Source organism: Nilaparvata lugens, chromosome 7, assembly GCF_014356525.2.
Source record: "Nilaparvata lugens isolate BPH chromosome 7, ASM1435652v1, whole genome shotgun sequence".
In the NCBI taxonomy this organism is placed as follows: Eukaryota; Metazoa; Arthropoda; class Insecta; order Hemiptera; family Delphacidae; genus Nilaparvata; species Nilaparvata lugens.
In genome coordinates, this window is record NC_052510.1 from 13,151,169 (window position 1) to 13,170,551 (window position 19,383).

The following is a 19,383-nucleotide window of genomic DNA, read 5'->3' on the forward strand; positions in this document are numbered from 1 at the left end:
TTCATCATGTATTACATATTTTAATTATGTCTATTTTTTTTCAGGTATCATATTAGGTAATTAGGTTTTTCAGAGCAAATTATGTCCCATTTTCTCATTTTCAGTATATTTTTATTAAATATACTTCCTTATGAAAGTTCAGTACTGACATGTAGGATAGGCTCTAATTAATCTTTCTCTTCTTTGTATTATTTAGGAAATTTATTTACCCAATTTTCTTTTTCTCTTGTTTGTATTTTTTAGGGAACTTATTTACCCATCATCCATCTTGATCGTCTTTGTATTGTAATATTGAAATGTTTATACTTATTATACAGTCTTCAAATTATGAAATTATTTAAAAAATGAATGGTTCAATTTAGAACATGCTGAAATTTAATCTTATGTATAAATTCTTTTGTTATAATGGTGAAGCTTCGGAGTTTGAAAGTGTTGGTGAATTGTGTCACCATATGTGTGAGATGTATTAATGAAAGTTAACTTGAATAATAATGTTTTCATTAAATAAAAAACGTCTTGTCATATTATTAATTGAAATGAGTTAAATGTTAAAATTTCTCTAAAGTTTTTGTAATTGATGTCTTTTTCTAAATTTTAAAACTGTTTGTTCTATAAATTTTGATATTATAGATTATCGTTTGAAATGGATGCTGGAGTGTATTTAGAATTTTTAGTGGGGTTTGTTGATTAGAATTTTGCTGGTATGTGATTGTTTTTTGAGATGGAAACCCATTATTGCCTAAAGAAGGAATAACAGAGGTTATGACTTAGAGAGGCAGTAATGAGATAATATTTTTTTTGTGTTGATTACTTATGTTGATTGCCATAGATGCAGATGATTACTTATGAATATTGATTGCCTTTGAAGCAAAATATTATTGATGTTTTGAATGATTTCTTGTTTAATGATTGATAGTAAAGTTTTGTCATGAAATGTAGTTTGTGTTTAGAACATTGAAAAGTCGAAATAAACTATAGTATCCAACAAACGATGATTAATAATATTGAGTAATTTGCTTTTTATAAAATATTTGAACAATGAATAAATGGAAATGAAATTATTTTTTTTTTCCAGTGAAATTTTGTAATTGATATCTCCATATTTCACAATATATGTATTGCTGACTGTATAATAAGATGTTAACAAATTTCATTTTATATTGATTATATACTTAAAAATAATTTTCATGTGTATTAGATTGTATTGATAGCCTAATCAAAATTTTCCTTTTAGTTCATAAGCATTTTAAGATAACAGGTACAGCATGGACATTAACCTTGAAATAATTATCATGTGAATCTCGAAATCAGCAACAAGTGAACGCCATGAAGAGTGTTAAGAACATTTGGGTGATTTTCGAACTAGTGTGACTCATCAATTGAATATCTACATCAATATCTACGCTGATGCCTACAACAATGTCAATGCCAATATCAACGCCAATATCTACACTAATATCTACACCAATAACTATGCCAATATCTGCTCTGATGTCAATATCTACACCAATAACTACACCAATATCAATGCCAATAACTACGCCAATATCTACACTGATGTCAATATCAACGCCAATATCTACACTAATATCTACACCAATAACTATGCCAATATCTGCTCTGATGTCAATATTTACACCAATAACTACACCAATATCTACGCTGATGCCTACACCAATATCAATGCCAATAACTACGCCAATATCTACACTGATGTCAATATCTACGCCAATATCTATGCCGATGCCAATGCCTGCGCCAATGCTGATGCCAATGCCAATATCAACGCCGATGCCAATGCCTACACCAAAGCATACGCCAATGACAACGCCAACGCTTATTGCTGACCTTGTATCTCAAACTTCAACACTACCACATTACCTGGAGGTAATCGCCATCCATGTTCACATTTGCAACTTTGAATTCAGAATAACAGTCACAGTATCATGAAAGAATTGATTCAAAAAATCCTCTCCTAAATTATTACTGTATGCAGAACTCTAAACCTTGAAAGCTGAAAATATCAAAAAACCAAACCTTACCTAAATTAATCCTCACCTAAATTAATCCTGTATGCAGCGTCTATCTCTTTTCCGAAAAACAAATTACATTGTCATATCAAGCCTGAAATGTACATTGTATAATTACAAATATGATACAAAATTTACATGACTCTGTATCGAGTTTGGTATGCAGCCGTCTACTACAAGCATGAGGCAATGCTAACTGAGATGTCACCTGTATCGAGTTTGATATGCATCAGTCGACTACAAGTATCAGCCCAACACTACGTGCATCCAGATCAGCCCAACACTACGAGTATTCGGATCAGCCCAACACTAACATCATCACACTGGAGTCACACTTAACTGAAAATCATACTGAGTGCCTTAACAGACTGTTTTCCAAAATGTGCATCGATAAAATCAACCGCGTCCATAGTGAAAGAAATGAACATTTTTTGATTTATTGAAATTTTATGTGAAAATTAAATGTAACAATTCATCAATTCATTTAAAAAAAATAAATGATAATAATAAATTTTTTATTCAACATACTAATTTTTTTTATGCAATAAAAATTGAATTTTTCTATCTATTAAATTTATGTGCAATTTCAAAAAACTATTCTTTATATATTAAACTTCCTGTTGAGATATTTTCCTTTAAATTATAAAGCTAAATCAAAAGTATTTTTGATATTCTATACTTTGAAATATTGTTTGGAAACATATATCAAATGCTATTGATGAATTTTTATAACAATTTTCAATATTATAGGACAACATGTGATGTTTTTATAGAAAAATTGTTACTGTTCTTGAATTTACAATTCAAAAATTTCCATTTGGGTCAATGTAATTTTTTTCTTTAAATTTTCAAACAGTAAAATTTTTTATGTCAAGAGGGGGGTATTTGTAATATTACATTTTTTCTCGATTGGAATCGAATCTTCAATTCGAGATCTATAAAACTTTATAGTAAATATCAGAGTCATCGATATACGGACAACTTTTTGACTGAGAATTTATCGTAAATGATTGTGTTGCATGTTCAATGGTATCACTGAAAAAACAAACTCTGTAAACAGAGTTAACAGAATTAACAGCTAATATAGAGGATATATAAAATTTAAAATAACAGTTTCAAAATAAAGTTTTATTGAGAACAAATATAAAATGTAAATTCTAAACTTGTAATTTATAATTTTTTTGGTGACGTGTCCATGACATCGACACTGTTTGAAGTTGGTTTGCTCTGTACCTTTGTGCCTGCCAGGCTTCCGTTCTCTCTAAAAATGGTGGCTGGCTATGGAAAGTGTTTTGTGCTCTCTGAATATTTTTCTGTTTAATTGAAATTTATAATGTTTTAAATTGAGTTTTGAACAGTGTATAGTGTTCTTTTTTGTCTATAATTTGTTTCTCGTATATACAAGCCTATAGCCATTGTTTTCAACTATATAAACTGGATAAGTATTTAGCTCATAATGACTTTAGATGCTTAAGCATGTAAGATATTGTTCTTTGTGTATTTGTGTAGTATATTGCCAAAATTCTTCTGAAGATTATAAGTTAATTTGCTCTGAAAACTGGATTTCTCATTCATAGGCGATAGATACATTCATAGTTTACCAAGAATCTATTACGTTGGAGCTGATAACCTTCCTTAGGTTAATAGGTGAAAATTTGCTATTCAACCGATTTAGGAGAAATTGGTAGCACGGCATCACCTATACACTCTGCATTCTCCTCTATAATATGAGTTTCAAAAATAAAAATAATATCATAGTTTCTTAAAAAATCTTTAAAACCAAAATTTCTCACCTTCCCTTTTAGGCCACACACATTATAGTAGAGTAACTTTAGGCAATCATCTCTCTCTCTCACGGTCGATGACTGTTCGTTCACTTCGTGAATAATCTGTCGAGTAGTGGGAATTCCCTAGTTGACAGCTTCCTCCATTAACAAATTTATTTTCCTGCATGAATACAATCTGTCCATCATTAGAAATTTGATAATGTTGGGTTTCCACCAAAATGTTTAATGTGATTCGTTAGAACAAAATAAAGGAACTGTAATACAAGTGAATATTACAGGTGATTTTACAAATGTAGAATTATTTCATGAAACATAATTTTACAGGATTGTAAATTCTAATTTATAAGTCCTGTACTGTAATACAGGCCCTGTATTACAGGGGTTTTATGAAACAGCTTGCGCTGGATAGATTTCGTCATAGAAAGATTAAAAACACTCAGCAAGTCCACACCAATCACACTTAATTTATTAAGATAGTATTTCGAATAGGTGGACAGAGCTTGTGATCTCCTCCTCACCCAATGAGTAGAGCGGGCGGAGGCTAAGCAGTTTATCTCCCAGTACTTTTTTGAATAATTTATCTTCCAATTCAAGAATACCTACACTGGGCAAGTCTATTGAATATCTTCAATGTGGGAATAGGATAGCTGTTGTGTGATTTGGTCAGTCTTGAGAGTAAAGGTACATTGATATCATTTCGCCTCCTGGTGTAGTGATAAGGAAATTGGCTTCTTGTTTGCAGCGTGTGAATTTGAACCTTCAAGATCATAAGGTGCTGAGTAAGTATTGGCTGAATATAGTAAGGATCTCCAATCATGTTATAAGCGGCAGACAATGTTCCAGAGGTGGAAAAGACTTCATGATGCACACTACTTTTATTTGAAGAAGGAGAATCTTGTCACAATTGCTTAAATGACACCAAAGTACAATTCCATAATTGAGATGACTATGGAAGAGAGCATGATTATGCAGTATAATCAGATATAACTCGTATGTCAGATATAGTACCTACAATGTTTTTTAACTTCCGCACCCTAGAGGGTTAAGTCACCTTGGAGAGTCGGTTATAAATCATATTAATAATATGTTGATCCTATGATAGAGTTCAGATGACAGACGTGAATCCAAGAGTTGTGCTCTTATAACTTTTTAAAAATTGATGGTGAAAATCCATGCTTATTATGAGCTTATAGAGTGTAGAGCATCACATTCTATTGAATTTGATTAACAAATTTCTCACGACTGTTGCAGCAGCTGTGTGAAATCTTCAGTTTTGCAAAAAATGATAAAGAAATTTGAAGGGAATGTTTTGAACACAATTTTTGACTTTGAAGCTTTGTTGAGAATAGTTAGGAGGAGAAGAAATCAAAAGTTCCCACACCTTTCCCATGTGCTAAAGGGATGAGGGTGGTTTAAAGGTTTCATTTATTAGTTTTTTGCTTACACGCTTATATTTTGGGAACAATGCGTTCAACTGACATGGCTGACCCACTCCTCAAAAATGAAGCTTGATAAATTTTCTTCATTTTTTGTCAAGTGGAGCTTTGTGATATTTCCATTCTTACAGTTTTTGAAATATTCTCTTGTAAGTTTGAGGTTGTTGAAAAAACAGGGTTTTATTAAATTATTTGCTCTTCCAGCGCTTATAACTCTTCAACAACGCATCGTAAAAATAATTTCTTATCTTCATACTTCATACTTCTGTCCTTCGTCATTGACCAGCTTCCTGGATGGACAGCGCCTCTTTATATTTAGACCTAATTTGGTCGTCGTTGATTGTAAATAAAATATGTTATGCTTGTAGAGCATTTAATACTCTTAAATTTAATTTATTATTACATCAAGGCCTGGTTGCACAAAAGCTGGTTGAATCCCAATCGTGATTAATTCCACGATAATCAATCAGTAATATTGTAGTACCTAGTTAGATCAATATTTTTTAAAGTTTTAAAAACATTTTTGTGCTACTGGGGATTAAAGACTAGTAGATATAAAAGGCCGGTTCTGGGGCACAAGTGCCCCAGAACCGGCCTTTATCTCAAGGTCATCCAGGCGCCTCAAGGTCATCCAGGTCAACCACCCCAACCTCAAAATCATCCAGGTTAACCACCCTAACCTCAAGGTCATCCAGGTCAACCACCCTAACCTCAAGGCCATCCAGGTCAACCACCCTAACCCCAAGGTCATCCAGGTCAACCACCCTAACCTCAAGGTCATACAGGTCAACCACCCTAACCTCAAGGTCATCCAGGTCAACCACCCTAACCTCAAGGTCATCCAGGTCAACCACCCTAACCTCAAGGTCACCCAGGTCAACCAACCCAACCTCAAGGTCATCCAGGTCAACCAACCTAACCTCAAGGTCATCCAGGTCAACCACCCTAACCTCAAGGTCATCCAGGTCAACCACCCTAACCTCAAGGTCATCCAAAAAAAATTTAAAAAAAAATTAAAAGAAAAAAAAATTAAAAAAAAAAAAAAATTAAAAAAAAATTAAAAAAAAAATTGAAAATAAAATAAATAAAAAATATTAAAAAAAAATTAAAAAAAAAATATTAAAAAAAAAATAAAAAAAAAATTAAAAAAAAATTTAAAAAAAAGAATAAAAAAGAAAAATTAAAAAAAATGAAAAAAAATTAAAAAAAAATTAAAATCACATAAAATCGGGAATAAATGGGAAAAAAGTGAAAAAAATTCCCTCCGGATCCCGAACTGGGGTATAAAAGGAGTTGTTCTACAAGGAGTGAGACATTGTGTCTAGTGCAGTCGTGCCGTCAGTACATGTGTGTGTGCCACCAGTACATGTGTGTGTGATTTCAGTGTATTGGTTTTGGATTACTTTCATCTTTATCAACATCAAGAGTAAGTACCAATGCATTTTATAGTTATATATATTCATATTATATTCATGATTTAACAATTAAGTTCAAAAGAGTAGAATTTTGAAGTAGATCGTTTGAGACTGACAATTAAATTCTAAAATGACTTAAATTCGAAAATGACAAGTTTAATTATGAATTAGGTTCCAATACATAGAGTAGATGACATAGTCAAAAATGACTAGTGTAATTATGAATTAGGTTCCAATACATTACAAGTTAAGAGTTTAATTGTGAATTAGGTTCTTTGAGTTGGTGGTTGTAATCCATCCTAACCTAAAAACGTATAATCACAAAGTAGATCCTAGACCTCCATTCACATGGTTGTAATTCATCCTAACCTAAAAACCGTATAATCACAAAGTAGATCCTAGACCCCCATTCACATTCCCCCATCCACACCCATCCCCATAAGTAGATCCTAGACCTCCATTCACATGGTTGTAATTCATCCTAACCTAAAAACCGTATAATCACAAAGTAGATCCTACACCCCCATTCACATTCCCCCATCCCCACCCCACCCCACCCCACCATACAGCTCCAGACCATCATCCCCTAGAACATAAACACCTACGAACCTCCATCCCTGACCCACCCACACACCTGACCCACGATCCTAGATATTGATTCACTGCCTTCATCCCCCACATCTGTTGATAGTGATTTATATATAGAGTTGAATACTGCATACCATACTAATACAATATTGTTTTGCATTGTTCCAGATGAGCAAAGCTGTACGATGTCAGCAAACAGCAAACTCTGTGGACGAGTTTGTTGTCCTGGAGGAGGCATTCAAATCCCGACTCATGACTCTATACTACAATAATGCATACAAGGATGAGCCTGCCAAAGATTTCCACACCTTTCTGAGCAGTCTGAAGGATAAAATTGTTCACATCATCAGTCAGCAACTGCAGACACATGAGCAATGAAGTCAATCTAGTATTGGAGGCAACATATTTCCGCAGCACCCTTGATAAGACCTTCTTCGAACAAGAAGAGTTTCAGAATGTGGCCTTCAAAACTCCAAACTACACCATCTTCAGTATCATCAATCTTCCAGACATCATCAACCAAGCGTGCATGACCCTACTGGATGAGGAGTCGAAATTCGAAGGAAATTCCAGTGGATGGAGTTTGCTTATCATCGATGGATTGCTCATCAGAAGTACACCTCAATCCATAACATCAGTCATCCAACCACCACCAGTCATCCAACCGCCACCAGTCGCCCCACCATCGCCACCAGTCGCCCCACTATTATCACCAGTCATCCCCACCATTGCCACCAGTCGCCCCACTATCGCCGCCAGTCGTCTCACTATCGCCACAAGTCGCCCCACTATCGCCGCCAGTCGTCCCACTATCGCCGCCAGTCGCCCCACTATCGCCGACAGTCATCCCACTATCGCCACCAGTCGCCCCACTATCGCCGCCAGTCGTCTCACTATCGCCACCAGTCGCCCCACTATCGCGCCAGTGTCCCACTATCGCCACCAGTTGCCCCACCATCGTCACCAGTCATCCCACTATCGCCGCTAGTCGTCCCACTATCGCCACCAGTCGCCCCACTATTGCCACCAGTCGCCCCACTATCACCGCCAGTTATATAGCCACAACACCTACATGCATATAGCTTTGATCATAGGCCTACATACTCAAGTGGTGCTCGGCCAGCATATTTGTATTTGAACTTTCCAAGCACCATTTTGTTTGCATCCGAGTAGCATGGGTGGTCTGCAGGGTACTCTGAAGTGTCAAAGATATCTTCAAGCTGCTGGTTGTTGATGTCATTGTATAGGTTCTCAGTTTTCACGATGTAGAATAAGCTGTCAGTATCTTGATATAAGAGTTGAAGATGGTCCTTGTAGATGGGCTTCATGATGTTATAATGGAATTCGTACATGAGGGTTTTGCTGATGTCAAGCACTGATAACCCTATATAGATTGGCTTATTGAGCTCCACTTTCTCTTTATGCATTGTAACAGCATAGATATTCTCTCCAAATATGATGCGGTCCTTGTACACTGGTCAAGCAATCAGTTTCTTCAATCGCTTCTCATCATTCACTAGCTCCATACTCATCCTTTTTCACACATTCTCCATTGTTTTAACAAACATGGCATTGTTCATGAGTTTGAAAAAGTTCTTTTCAAACTTGTTCTTTGACTGCTGTCAAAGTCTGGTGTTTAGCATGATGTAGGGTGCTAGGAAGTCCTCCTGCTCAAACCGCACACCTTGATGAACTTTAATGATTTTCAATCCATGCTGTACTGCCTGTTTTAGGGTGCGGTAATGACATACATAATGTTTGCGATTGCTTAGAGCTGTCATGAGTCGTATATGATCAGATTCAAGAGTTTTCTTGTTCTCTGCAAGAAATGGGAGTCGTTGTGCTCATCATGCAATTCGGTACTCAATGTCTACCTCTAGAATGTATCCAATCTCCATATCATCCCCTAAACCTGTAATACCCATTGTTACTGCTTCCAATTCAGTCAGATGTCAACTCAGTCAAATGTCATTGATACCAGATGGTGATAAAGAATCACCAGTAAGTTTGCTGTATGATAAGGGAAAGTATTATTGTAATAATGTTCGAGAAAGTAAAATACTATTGAATGTATAACCATTGTAATATGATAATAAAGAAATAAACCCTCATTGGCTGATCCACTGTCTAAAACTACTCTCATGTAATGATGTAAACATGTATGAAAATAAACCTCATTTTTTGTGTTACCATTGATTGAGAGTTTCATTAATTCATAGGCAAAAAATCACCTTACTTTACTTTAAGCATTGTAATTTCAACGACCCCCACTCCACCTCCCTCTGTCACATGACCAATGGCTACCAGCATTAAGGACTCTAGCTCAAGATGGTCATGCACGACCTGTCACTCTACATGCTCATGGAGACCTATCACTCCAGATCAATATGTACATGGTAGACCTACTGGATCAAGATGTCCATGAGAGACTCTAGATCAATATGGTCATGCTGCTCTAGAGATCAAAATGGTATTGAAGATAGATATTTTCAATGACTCCCACTCCATGCTCAGACATGACATATTCTCAATGACCCTTACTCCTCCTGTCACATGTCTGTATAGCATAATTGGGTCGTCCACTCAGTGGTCAGTCAGTTCAATTACTGACCAGTCTGTTCAGTTACTGATCAGTCACTGGGGGTGTAGGATCTACTTTGTGATTATACGGTTTTTAGGTTAGGATGAATTACAACCATGTGAATGGAGGTCTAGGATCTACTTATGGGGATGGGTGGGGATGGGGGAATGTGAATGGGGGTCTAGGATCTACTTTGTGATTATACAGTTTTTAGGTTAGGATGAATTACAACCATGTGAATGGAGGTCTAGGATCTACTTTGTGATTATACGTTTTCAGGTTAGGATGGATTACAACCACCAACTCAAAGAACCTAATTCACAATTAAACTCTTAACTTGTATGTATTGGAACCTAATTCATAATTACACTAGTCATTTTTGACTATGTCATTTACTCTATGTATTGGAACCTAATTCATAATTAAACTTGTCATTTTCGAATTTAATTGTCAGTCTCAAACCATCTACTTCAAAATTCTACTCTTTTGAACTTAATTGTTAAATCATGAATATAATATAAATATAACTATAAAATGCATTGGTACTTACTCTTGATGTTGATAAAGATGAAAGTAATCCAAAACCAATACACCGAAATCACACACACACGTACTGGTGGCACACACATATGTACTACATAGGATCTACTTTGTGATTATACGTTTTTAGGTGAGGATGGATTACAACCACCAACTCAAAGAACCTAATTCACAATTAAACTCTACCCTTTCATTCCCAATTTACCTATTTTTGAAATTTAAAAAAACAAAAAATTTTTCCTTATTCTGTAATGTTTATTTGACAATATAATGAAGACAAAATGTTTTTTTGTACATAACCTCATTTTTTATGAGCACATTTATTTTTTGTAAACCCGAGTTCACATTGGGCATCAGAGGTAAATTTGATAACTTTAATTTTCTTGGCATGAAATTACACTATTCTGCTTCATTACTAATAAAATAAAATGAAAATTATATCATACATTCTCACTTCACATCAAAATGATTATAATATAAAAATACACACTAATATAAGAATATACAAAAATATAGAAATACCTTTCAAAATTTGAAACAAACCAAAACACTATCATAGTCATTCATTCCTATAGAAACACTATCATAGTTGTTCATATCCTATCATAAACCAATAATAATTACTCTATTATAATCATGGTAATTATTAGACTATTATTTCAATACATCAAAATTCACAAAATAAAAAATATATTACAAAATAAAGAAATATAAGGATACCAATAAACCAAATATGAAAATATTCTTCAAAATTTGAAGCAAATCATAATACTATAGTAGTTGTTCATTTCTATTTTGAATCAATAGTTACTCTATCATGCTATATTATAGGCCTAAACACAGACACATAAATATTATAAACCACATTGTAAATTCTTCTAAAAATCAAATACATGTATTACAAATATAAATTCAGAAGAATTTGAAGACATGTACATGTATAAAACATGTACATCCAACATTACTTTGTGAAGAACATGAAAATCATTATTTATTGTGGTATGTAGTGAAGCAATTCCTTGTTGGTGTGAAACACAAGTGGACATTACATTTGATGCACCTAACTGTTGTCACACCCGTGAGAGGTTGCTAGTCCTCCATCGGGCGCCTCCCCAGGTGGCGGATAGGGGAATGCCTCCCAGATATGGGAGGTACCGGTGAAATTAAATAGCCGGGGTGGACCAAAACTAGCAAGCCGGTCAACGGCCTTGAAGGCGGATGAGGAGAAATCCCAACGGCAGAGAGGGCGGATGAACCTAGGGAGTTAACCCAAATTAAATCCAGGGTAGGTTACGCTCTGAAAGCTGTAGTGGAAGCAAGTACCTAGGAGATGGCAACTCTAAAAAAAGGACCCTGGTCCTCCAGGTTGGGGGTTGGGCGTAGGGCCAACACCCTTCCCCGGAAAAACTCACACTCGTTGTGAAACCCACAACAAAGCCTCAGATAGGACAGGATTTTCGGATTAATAACAGGAATACAGACCCAACTTTGAATAATGATTTACGGAATAAGCGATCTAAGATCAGGAGAGATATGGATTGGAAAGTGGCAACGTGGAATGTTAAAACAATGTTGGCGCCTGGTAAGATGAAAGAGATAACATTGGAAATTTCAAAATTCAATTTGGATATAGTTGCTTTGCAGGAAATAAGGTGGCAAGGTAGAGGACAGATCGATAAAAAAGACTTCTCTTTGCTGTATAGTGGTACAGAAGATAGGACTGGATATGGCGGTACAGGCTTCTTCATTACGGCTGAAATGAGAAAAAAATTACTAAATTTTGAGCCAATATCGGAAAGAATGTGTATAATCAGACTGAAGGGAAGATTTAGAAATGTAACGTTGGTCTCTGTCTATGCCCCTACAGAAGATGCTGATGAGCAGGTAAAAGAAGATTTCTACGACATGTTAACAAGTAAATTAGAACGGATTAGCCAACACGATATGGTACTGGTCTTGGGGGATCTGAATGCTCAAGTAGGGAGAGAAAGTGCCCTTAGGTCAGTGGCTGGAAAATATTCACTCCATAAAGAATCCAATAGTAATGGGTTTCTAGTTGCACAGTTTGCAGAGAGCAACAGATTGATTATCAGGAGTACCTGCTTTCCTCATAAAAGGATACACCTGGGAACATGGGAAGCACCAGGCACCAAAATTGTGAATCAGATTGATCATGTTTTGGTGTCTGCAAGGCATGCCTCGGGTGTATTGGATGTGCGTACAATGAGAGGACCAAACTGCGACTCTGACCACTTCATGGTTAGAGCTGTAATACGATTTAGACTGGCCAATATACGCAAGGAGAATGGGGTGAAAAGGTGCAAGTGGGATGTCAGTAAGTTGAGGATGGATAGAGAGAGACAGATATTTCAAAATGATATAGATAGGAAGTTTGGACAGAGCGAAATGGAAGAAGCGGATGTGAATGTTCAGTGGAAGAGGATACAGAGCATTTTAGAGAGATCTGCCAAAGAGACCATAGGGGTAGAAAAAATGGCAAGAAATCAGGAATGGTTCGATAGGGAGTGTGAAGAAGCAATTAGGGAAAGGAACGATGCTAGAAATAAGATGTTGCAAAGAGATACAAGAGGAGCTAGAGCAAACTACAATTTATTAAGAAGGAGAGCAAAATCAATTCTAAGGTCGAAAAAGAGAGAAGCAATCAAGCAACAGATTCTACACCTACAAACATTGAGTGGAACCAACCAGAGTAAAAAATTGTACAAAGAAGTGAACTGGTTCAGAAAAGGGTTCCAGGCAAGGTTGAACGGCTGTAAAGACAAAAATGGGCATGTGGTTAGTAATGAGATGGTCTTAAATAGGTGGACCGAGCATTTCGAGGAGGTGTTGAATGAGAGAGAAGAAGATGGACAGCCAAGCTGTCGTTTTGAAATGCCACACAATGTTGACAGGGAAGATGAAGAAACTGCAGAACCTACCATTCAAGAACTAGAGAGAGCAATAGCAGCTCTAAAGAACAATAAAGCTCCTGGTGAGGATGGCATTCTCAGTGAGATGATAAAGAGTGGAGGAGATAGATTGAAAAAGGAGCTGTATGAATTAATTTTGATGGTATGGAGAGATGAGAAAATGCCCGATGATTGGAAGACAAGCATGATCTGCCCAATCTTTAAAAAAGGGGATAAAATGGTTTGTGAAAATTATAGAGGAATCTCTTTGCTTAGCATTGCTTATAAAGCCTTCACAAATATCCTACTTCAACGGCTCACTCCTTTTGCAGGGCAGTGCTTGGTGACTACCAAGGAGGATTTAGAAAAGGCAGGAGCACAGTGGACCAGATCTTCACATTGAGACAGGCAATGGAAAAGTGTATAGAGCACGATATAAGTCTCCACATGCTGTTTGTAGACTACAAGAGAGCGTTCGACAGTTTATACAGGAGAAAGCTACTTGAAGCACTGGATAAGAATAACTTACCTTCAAAATTAATAAGGCTAGTGGCTGCTACCCTAAATGAGACCTTCTCCAGAGTAAGAATAGGCAAGACTGTTGGGAGGCGTTTCCCTGTAAAGTACGGTGTAAGGCAAGGAGATGCGTTGTCTGCATTATTGTTTAATTTGGCTCTCCATGAAGCAGTAAAAGGTATCACGCATGGAAGCACCATAGTAAATAGACTATGGCAAGTGTGTGGATATGCAGACGATCTGGTCATAGTAGCTAGAACAGTACAGCCTTGAGAGAAGCCTTCACATCACTGGCAATCAATAGTGAACCAATGGGATTGGAGATAAATGAGGCCAAGACAAAGTATCTGAGAGTGTCACCAGCAGTAGGCCTAGGAAGGAGAGTTGCTAGAGACATGAAAATTGGACCCTACAAATTTCAACAGGTAGAAGAATTTGTCTATCTGGGAACACTTGTGACAAGTAGTGGGAAAGTCTCAGCAGAGATTAACAGCAGGATCATGGCGGGAAACAGGGCATACTATGCTAATATCAAGTTGTTCAAATCTCGATTGATATCTAGAGCTACGAAATTACAATTATACAAAGCATTGGTGAGGCCTGTGGTGAGTTACGGTTCGGAAACATGGGTGCTTACAGCTGGAGATGTGCAAAGATTGAGAGTTTTTGAAAGGAAGGTAGTGAGAAGAATCATGAGTCCTGTTTTTGAGAATGGTCTTTGGAGAGGAAGAAAAAATTTGGAAATAGAGCAGTTCTTAAACAATGAAGACATTGTGCGGTTTATTAAAGCTGGCAGAATAAGATGGATGGGACATATGGTGAGAATGGGAGATGAAAGAGTAGTGAAATGTATATGGAAGGACAGGATATATAAAAGAAGAAGAAAAGGTCGACCGAGAAATAGATGGACGGATGACGTGGAACGAGATCTGAGAATGCTTGGAGTTCGTAACTGGAGGGGGCAGGCCGAGGATCGTGACAGATGGAGAGGCTATGTGAGGGAGGCCAAGGGTTGCAAAGACCTGTAGAGCTGAGGAGTAAGTAAGTAAGTAACTGTTGTCACACCCTTTAGAACAAAGTTTGCATCTTTTTTTACACAACTGGGCACTACATTCTTTGCACCTTACTCTTTCTTTAGCACATAGTTTGCATCGTTTTGTGTCATCAATTACATATGCATATTCAGGCAAGTGCCCAACATTGTTAAGCCAAATGCTTGCTGCCTGATTGTCCTTCATTTGCAGCCCTTTTCTTTTTCACTTCCACATTAGAGGAACTGGGACGTCCTCTCTTCGATATATTGATCTTCTTATATGATACAAGCATATTTGCAATTTCTGCTTGCATTTTTAGCAAGCTCATGACCTTTTTTTCACCTTTTTGTGATTGGTGGCAGCGATATAGCAACCAGGCATTGACAACTGATACATTTATGCACCAGTATACAATTCTGGTGTACCACTTTTTTGACCAGAGATCAATTCTATATAGCTCAATGAGCATATCGGCCAGGTCAACACCACCCATGAATTTATTGTATTCAGATACAATATTTGGGCGAGTGACCTCAATGTGCTCCTTATCTTTCTGACTGAACCTCTTACATTTGTCAGTAGGTTCAGCACCACAATATGATGATACCAATTGGATGGCTTTTTTATCTAACCAGCGAACTACAATAAGGTTAGAATCGTTTTCAACTCTGTAGTCAAATGAACCTCGACCATTTTTTTTCAGTTCTAATTCAGACAATAATGGACACTTGCCCATCCTGTCTGATCTTATTGTCCCCACACACCACATACCCTTCCCTTTCAAATGTTCAACCAGATGAAGTGAAGAAAACCAGTTATCAAAATATATTTTGAAGTTTTGATCCTGCTGTAATGAATTTGTTAAATGTACGACCACATCACCAGAAACACCTAAGTTTGCTGTGGGACATGTTCCTGAGCCTACATAAACAGCAAAATCATGAATTATCCCAGTACAACTTGCTCTAGTAAAAACCTTGAACCCCCACTTGTGAGGTTTTGATTTATTGTACTGTTTCAAGTTCGATCTTCCCTTGAAGGGTATTAGTTGCTCATCAACTGAGTGTTTTTCATCAGGTGGAATTTTTTTCAAGTTATCCCTTAACCCTTCAAGTAGAGGTCTTACTTTGTAAAGTTTATCGTAGTCATCATGACCACGAGCTGGTTGAGCAGCATTGTCATTATAATGAATGTTTTGTTTTATTGCTTCAAATCTATTCCTAGATAAAGCATCCGCGATTGGTGGATAGCGGCAATCATTGGCCCAATACATCCTATAACTGGCCATTTTCACCAAACCCATTTGTAGTAAAATTGATATATAACACTCAATTTCATGAGTAGTTATATCTAGCAAAACATTGTTTTTCTGATGTGCATACTTGTTTGTCTCCATCATAATATTTTTCACCATATCATCCGAAAAAACATTTTGAAGTAATCAAGTGCACTGAGTTCTTCATCTGGAGGTGGAGGCAGAGAACCCTTCCATTGCACATCTGGAGCATAGAAAGGCACTTTCTTCCACTTATATTTTCTCTTTGTGGTAGGCCTCTCTGATGTGTCTGTTGCTACTGCTGCTTCTGCTGCTTCTGCTGCTACAGAAGATGAAGGTTCAGGAAGAATCTGAAATCAATTAAAATTTATTGGATTCTTGGTTGGATTTGAGATCAATATTTTGGATATATTATAATAATATAATTTGAATAAGAGTGAGATAAGAGATGTAATATCTCATCTGAAACACAAAATTTCAATTCTTTATAAAAAAGTTTTAGTAAAATTATTATTTACCTGTAAATTTTCTTCAACTTGACGAATAAGCTCTTCCTCATTCTCCTCTTGTTCTGCGAGGAATTCCTGCACAGTGATCTGCCCCTCAACAATTTATCTGCCACAATGTCCAATTCATCATCTTCTTCTATGTCTGAGCAGTCCCAGTCCACTCCTAATAAAGCTTCAATCTCGTCATCCCTCAAATGCCGGTTTGAGTCCATCTTGCCTATATACAAAGAAAACAATTTTTACTCACTTTAATTTGGAAAGCAGCATAAAAAATAATTAGAATACATTATCAGCTTTATTACATAGTAGGTTCATGTCAAAGAAACTTATTAGAAACTGTGAATACAAAATCAGACAAGATACAGATCATGACCACCATATCTGCCCAATGTAAACTACAGTTTACAAAAATATTTTCATCATTATCTTCAAGAATATTAAGATATATTTCAACACAGATGTATTGAACTGATGCTTATTTACCTATTCTAGTAGAATATATTTTTCATAACCAGATTACTAAGAAAATATTTATAAAACTTACCTTAGAAAATGCCTCGTTCATATGCAGTAATCACACGTACTGCATGGCTGATACATCAATGAATAAGGTTATATTTTGAAGCTCTGCTGTATGCTACGGTCACCTAGCGGCAAACATGGCAACTAAAATGTGTGAACTTCAGTTTACAACTGTCAACTAGAGAAAATTATGTCGTGTTTGGATGTAATTGGTCAGGAAAGTTGATGTAAACTGTGGTTTACATTGGGAATGAAAGGTTGTATGTATTGGAACCTAATTCATAATTACACTAGTCATTTTTGACTATGTCATTTACTCCATGTATTGGAACCTAATTCATAATTAAACTTGTCATTTTCGAATTTAAGTCATTTTAGAATTTAATTGTCAGTCTCAAACCATCTACTTCAAAATTCTACTCTTTTGAAAGTGCGGTGAACTCAAACACAACAGCTTTAAATGGACTTCGAAGTGATCTGAGCAAAGTGCAATTGGATATAGGAAACCTAAAAGCGGAATGTGAGGGTCTGAAAGTGAAAAACAAAAAAACTTAACGAGGATTTGTGGCTAGCTAGACAGGAGATCAGTGATGTGCAGCAATACACGCGTAAAAACAATATAGAAATAGTGGGTATTCCGTTTACTCAGAATGAAGATATCTATCTAATTATCGAGAACATTGCTAAAGCTTTGAAATTATCCTTTTCTCGGTCAGATATTTCTATAGCTCATCGCATACCTTCAACAAAAAAAGGGAAAATTCCTTCTATAATAGTGTCATTCATTTCAAGAGGTACCAAAATTCATGGATGTCGGCCGGGAAAAAAAGAGATCAGCGTCTAACCACAAAGGACGTAAGCGACTCATTACCAGCTGGGGACGTGTATATAAATGATCATCTCACTCCGAAAAACAAATTCCTACTCTCTTATGGAAAGAATCTTGTGAGGGAGAAGAAGATCAACGGGGCCTGGTTCAAGAACGCGAAGATGTGGGTGAAGGTGCGAGCTGACGACCCGCCAATCCGAGTGTTCACTCCACAAGATATCGACGCTGCCTGTGATAACAACCAGACTAACACATAAAAGCAGGTGACCAGAAATACAGGAATGGACAATCCAAGGACCCGTATGTTTCATTTTGTTTTTTTCCTACTGTATAAATTCTGACTATTAATATGCTAAATGATATTAATGTCCAAATGATTTATGAACTCTATATACATAATTTTAGTTAGTACATAAACATGGTCAGGAACCAATAAGATTGTTATTTTTCTTTTTTCGTTCTTCTAATTTTAAATTTGTTTCCCAATATTTGATATTAATAATTAAATTTCATACTGGAGAGAATTTGAGCATGGAGTGATAATAATTCAGAGGTGAACCACTCATAGAAACGTACTTATATTAGTGCAGACAAAAGCCAAATAATGTGATCTATAACTCAATAAATAAAATGCTCTTGTATGATTTATCCTGAAGTGATTAAAATTATATGAAAAAATGAGTACCTAAATAAAAACCCAAGTACAATTAAAGTTTTAATTTTTAAAATAATATGAGGTACACATATTATTTATATAACATAACAAAATATTAATACAATCATCCAATCAAATTTCATTTCAATTAAATATAACATACGAAATAGGTCTTATATGAGTATATATACTTCTTATTTTTCGAAAATGGAAGTTCAATTGTTTAATATTATTACATATTTATTCTTTGCTATGATTTTTCTCTTCACTCTGAACTTTATTGCTCAATCATATAGACTGATAGACTCAAATAGTAGTTTTTTCCTATGCTTAGATGCTTGGATACTATCTAGATCTTGCTCTTTTTCTCTCTCTTTTGGTATGCCTTATTATGATATGATAAGGCGGTTGAGCGGGCGGAGCATTCGCTGAATAACGATATATGGATAGACATGAATCAGAATTGGAAAACTATAATCTAATCTCTTGTAAAGAGTTCGATACATTTCATTCTTTTAATCTCTTTTTTAATCCAAATGAAGAAAGCTTGAAATTAATACATCTGAATATTAGAAGCTACAATGAGAACATTGATAATCTACTGGTAGGACTTGGATCATTAAATTGTGAAATAGATATCATCGTCCTTACCGAAACTTGGCTCAATGCAGATGATAACAAACAGTTAGAAGGCTATACAACTTATCAAACGATAGATAAACGAAATAGGAACGATGGAGTTATTGTTTTTGTCAA

At 35.9% G+C, this 19,383-nt stretch overlaps 1 protein-coding gene across 1 annotated transcript; it reads left to right on the forward strand.

The window, feature by feature from the left end:
• Positions 1-12,177: 12,177 nt before the first annotated feature.
• Positions 12,178-13,689, forward strand: LOC120352163. The gene has a single exon (XM_039431853.1). The coding sequence runs from the start codon at positions 12,178-12,180 to the stop codon at positions 13,687-13,689; it is 1,512 nt and encodes a 503-aa protein (XP_039287787.1).
• Positions 13,690-19,383: the final 5,694 nt, after the last annotated feature.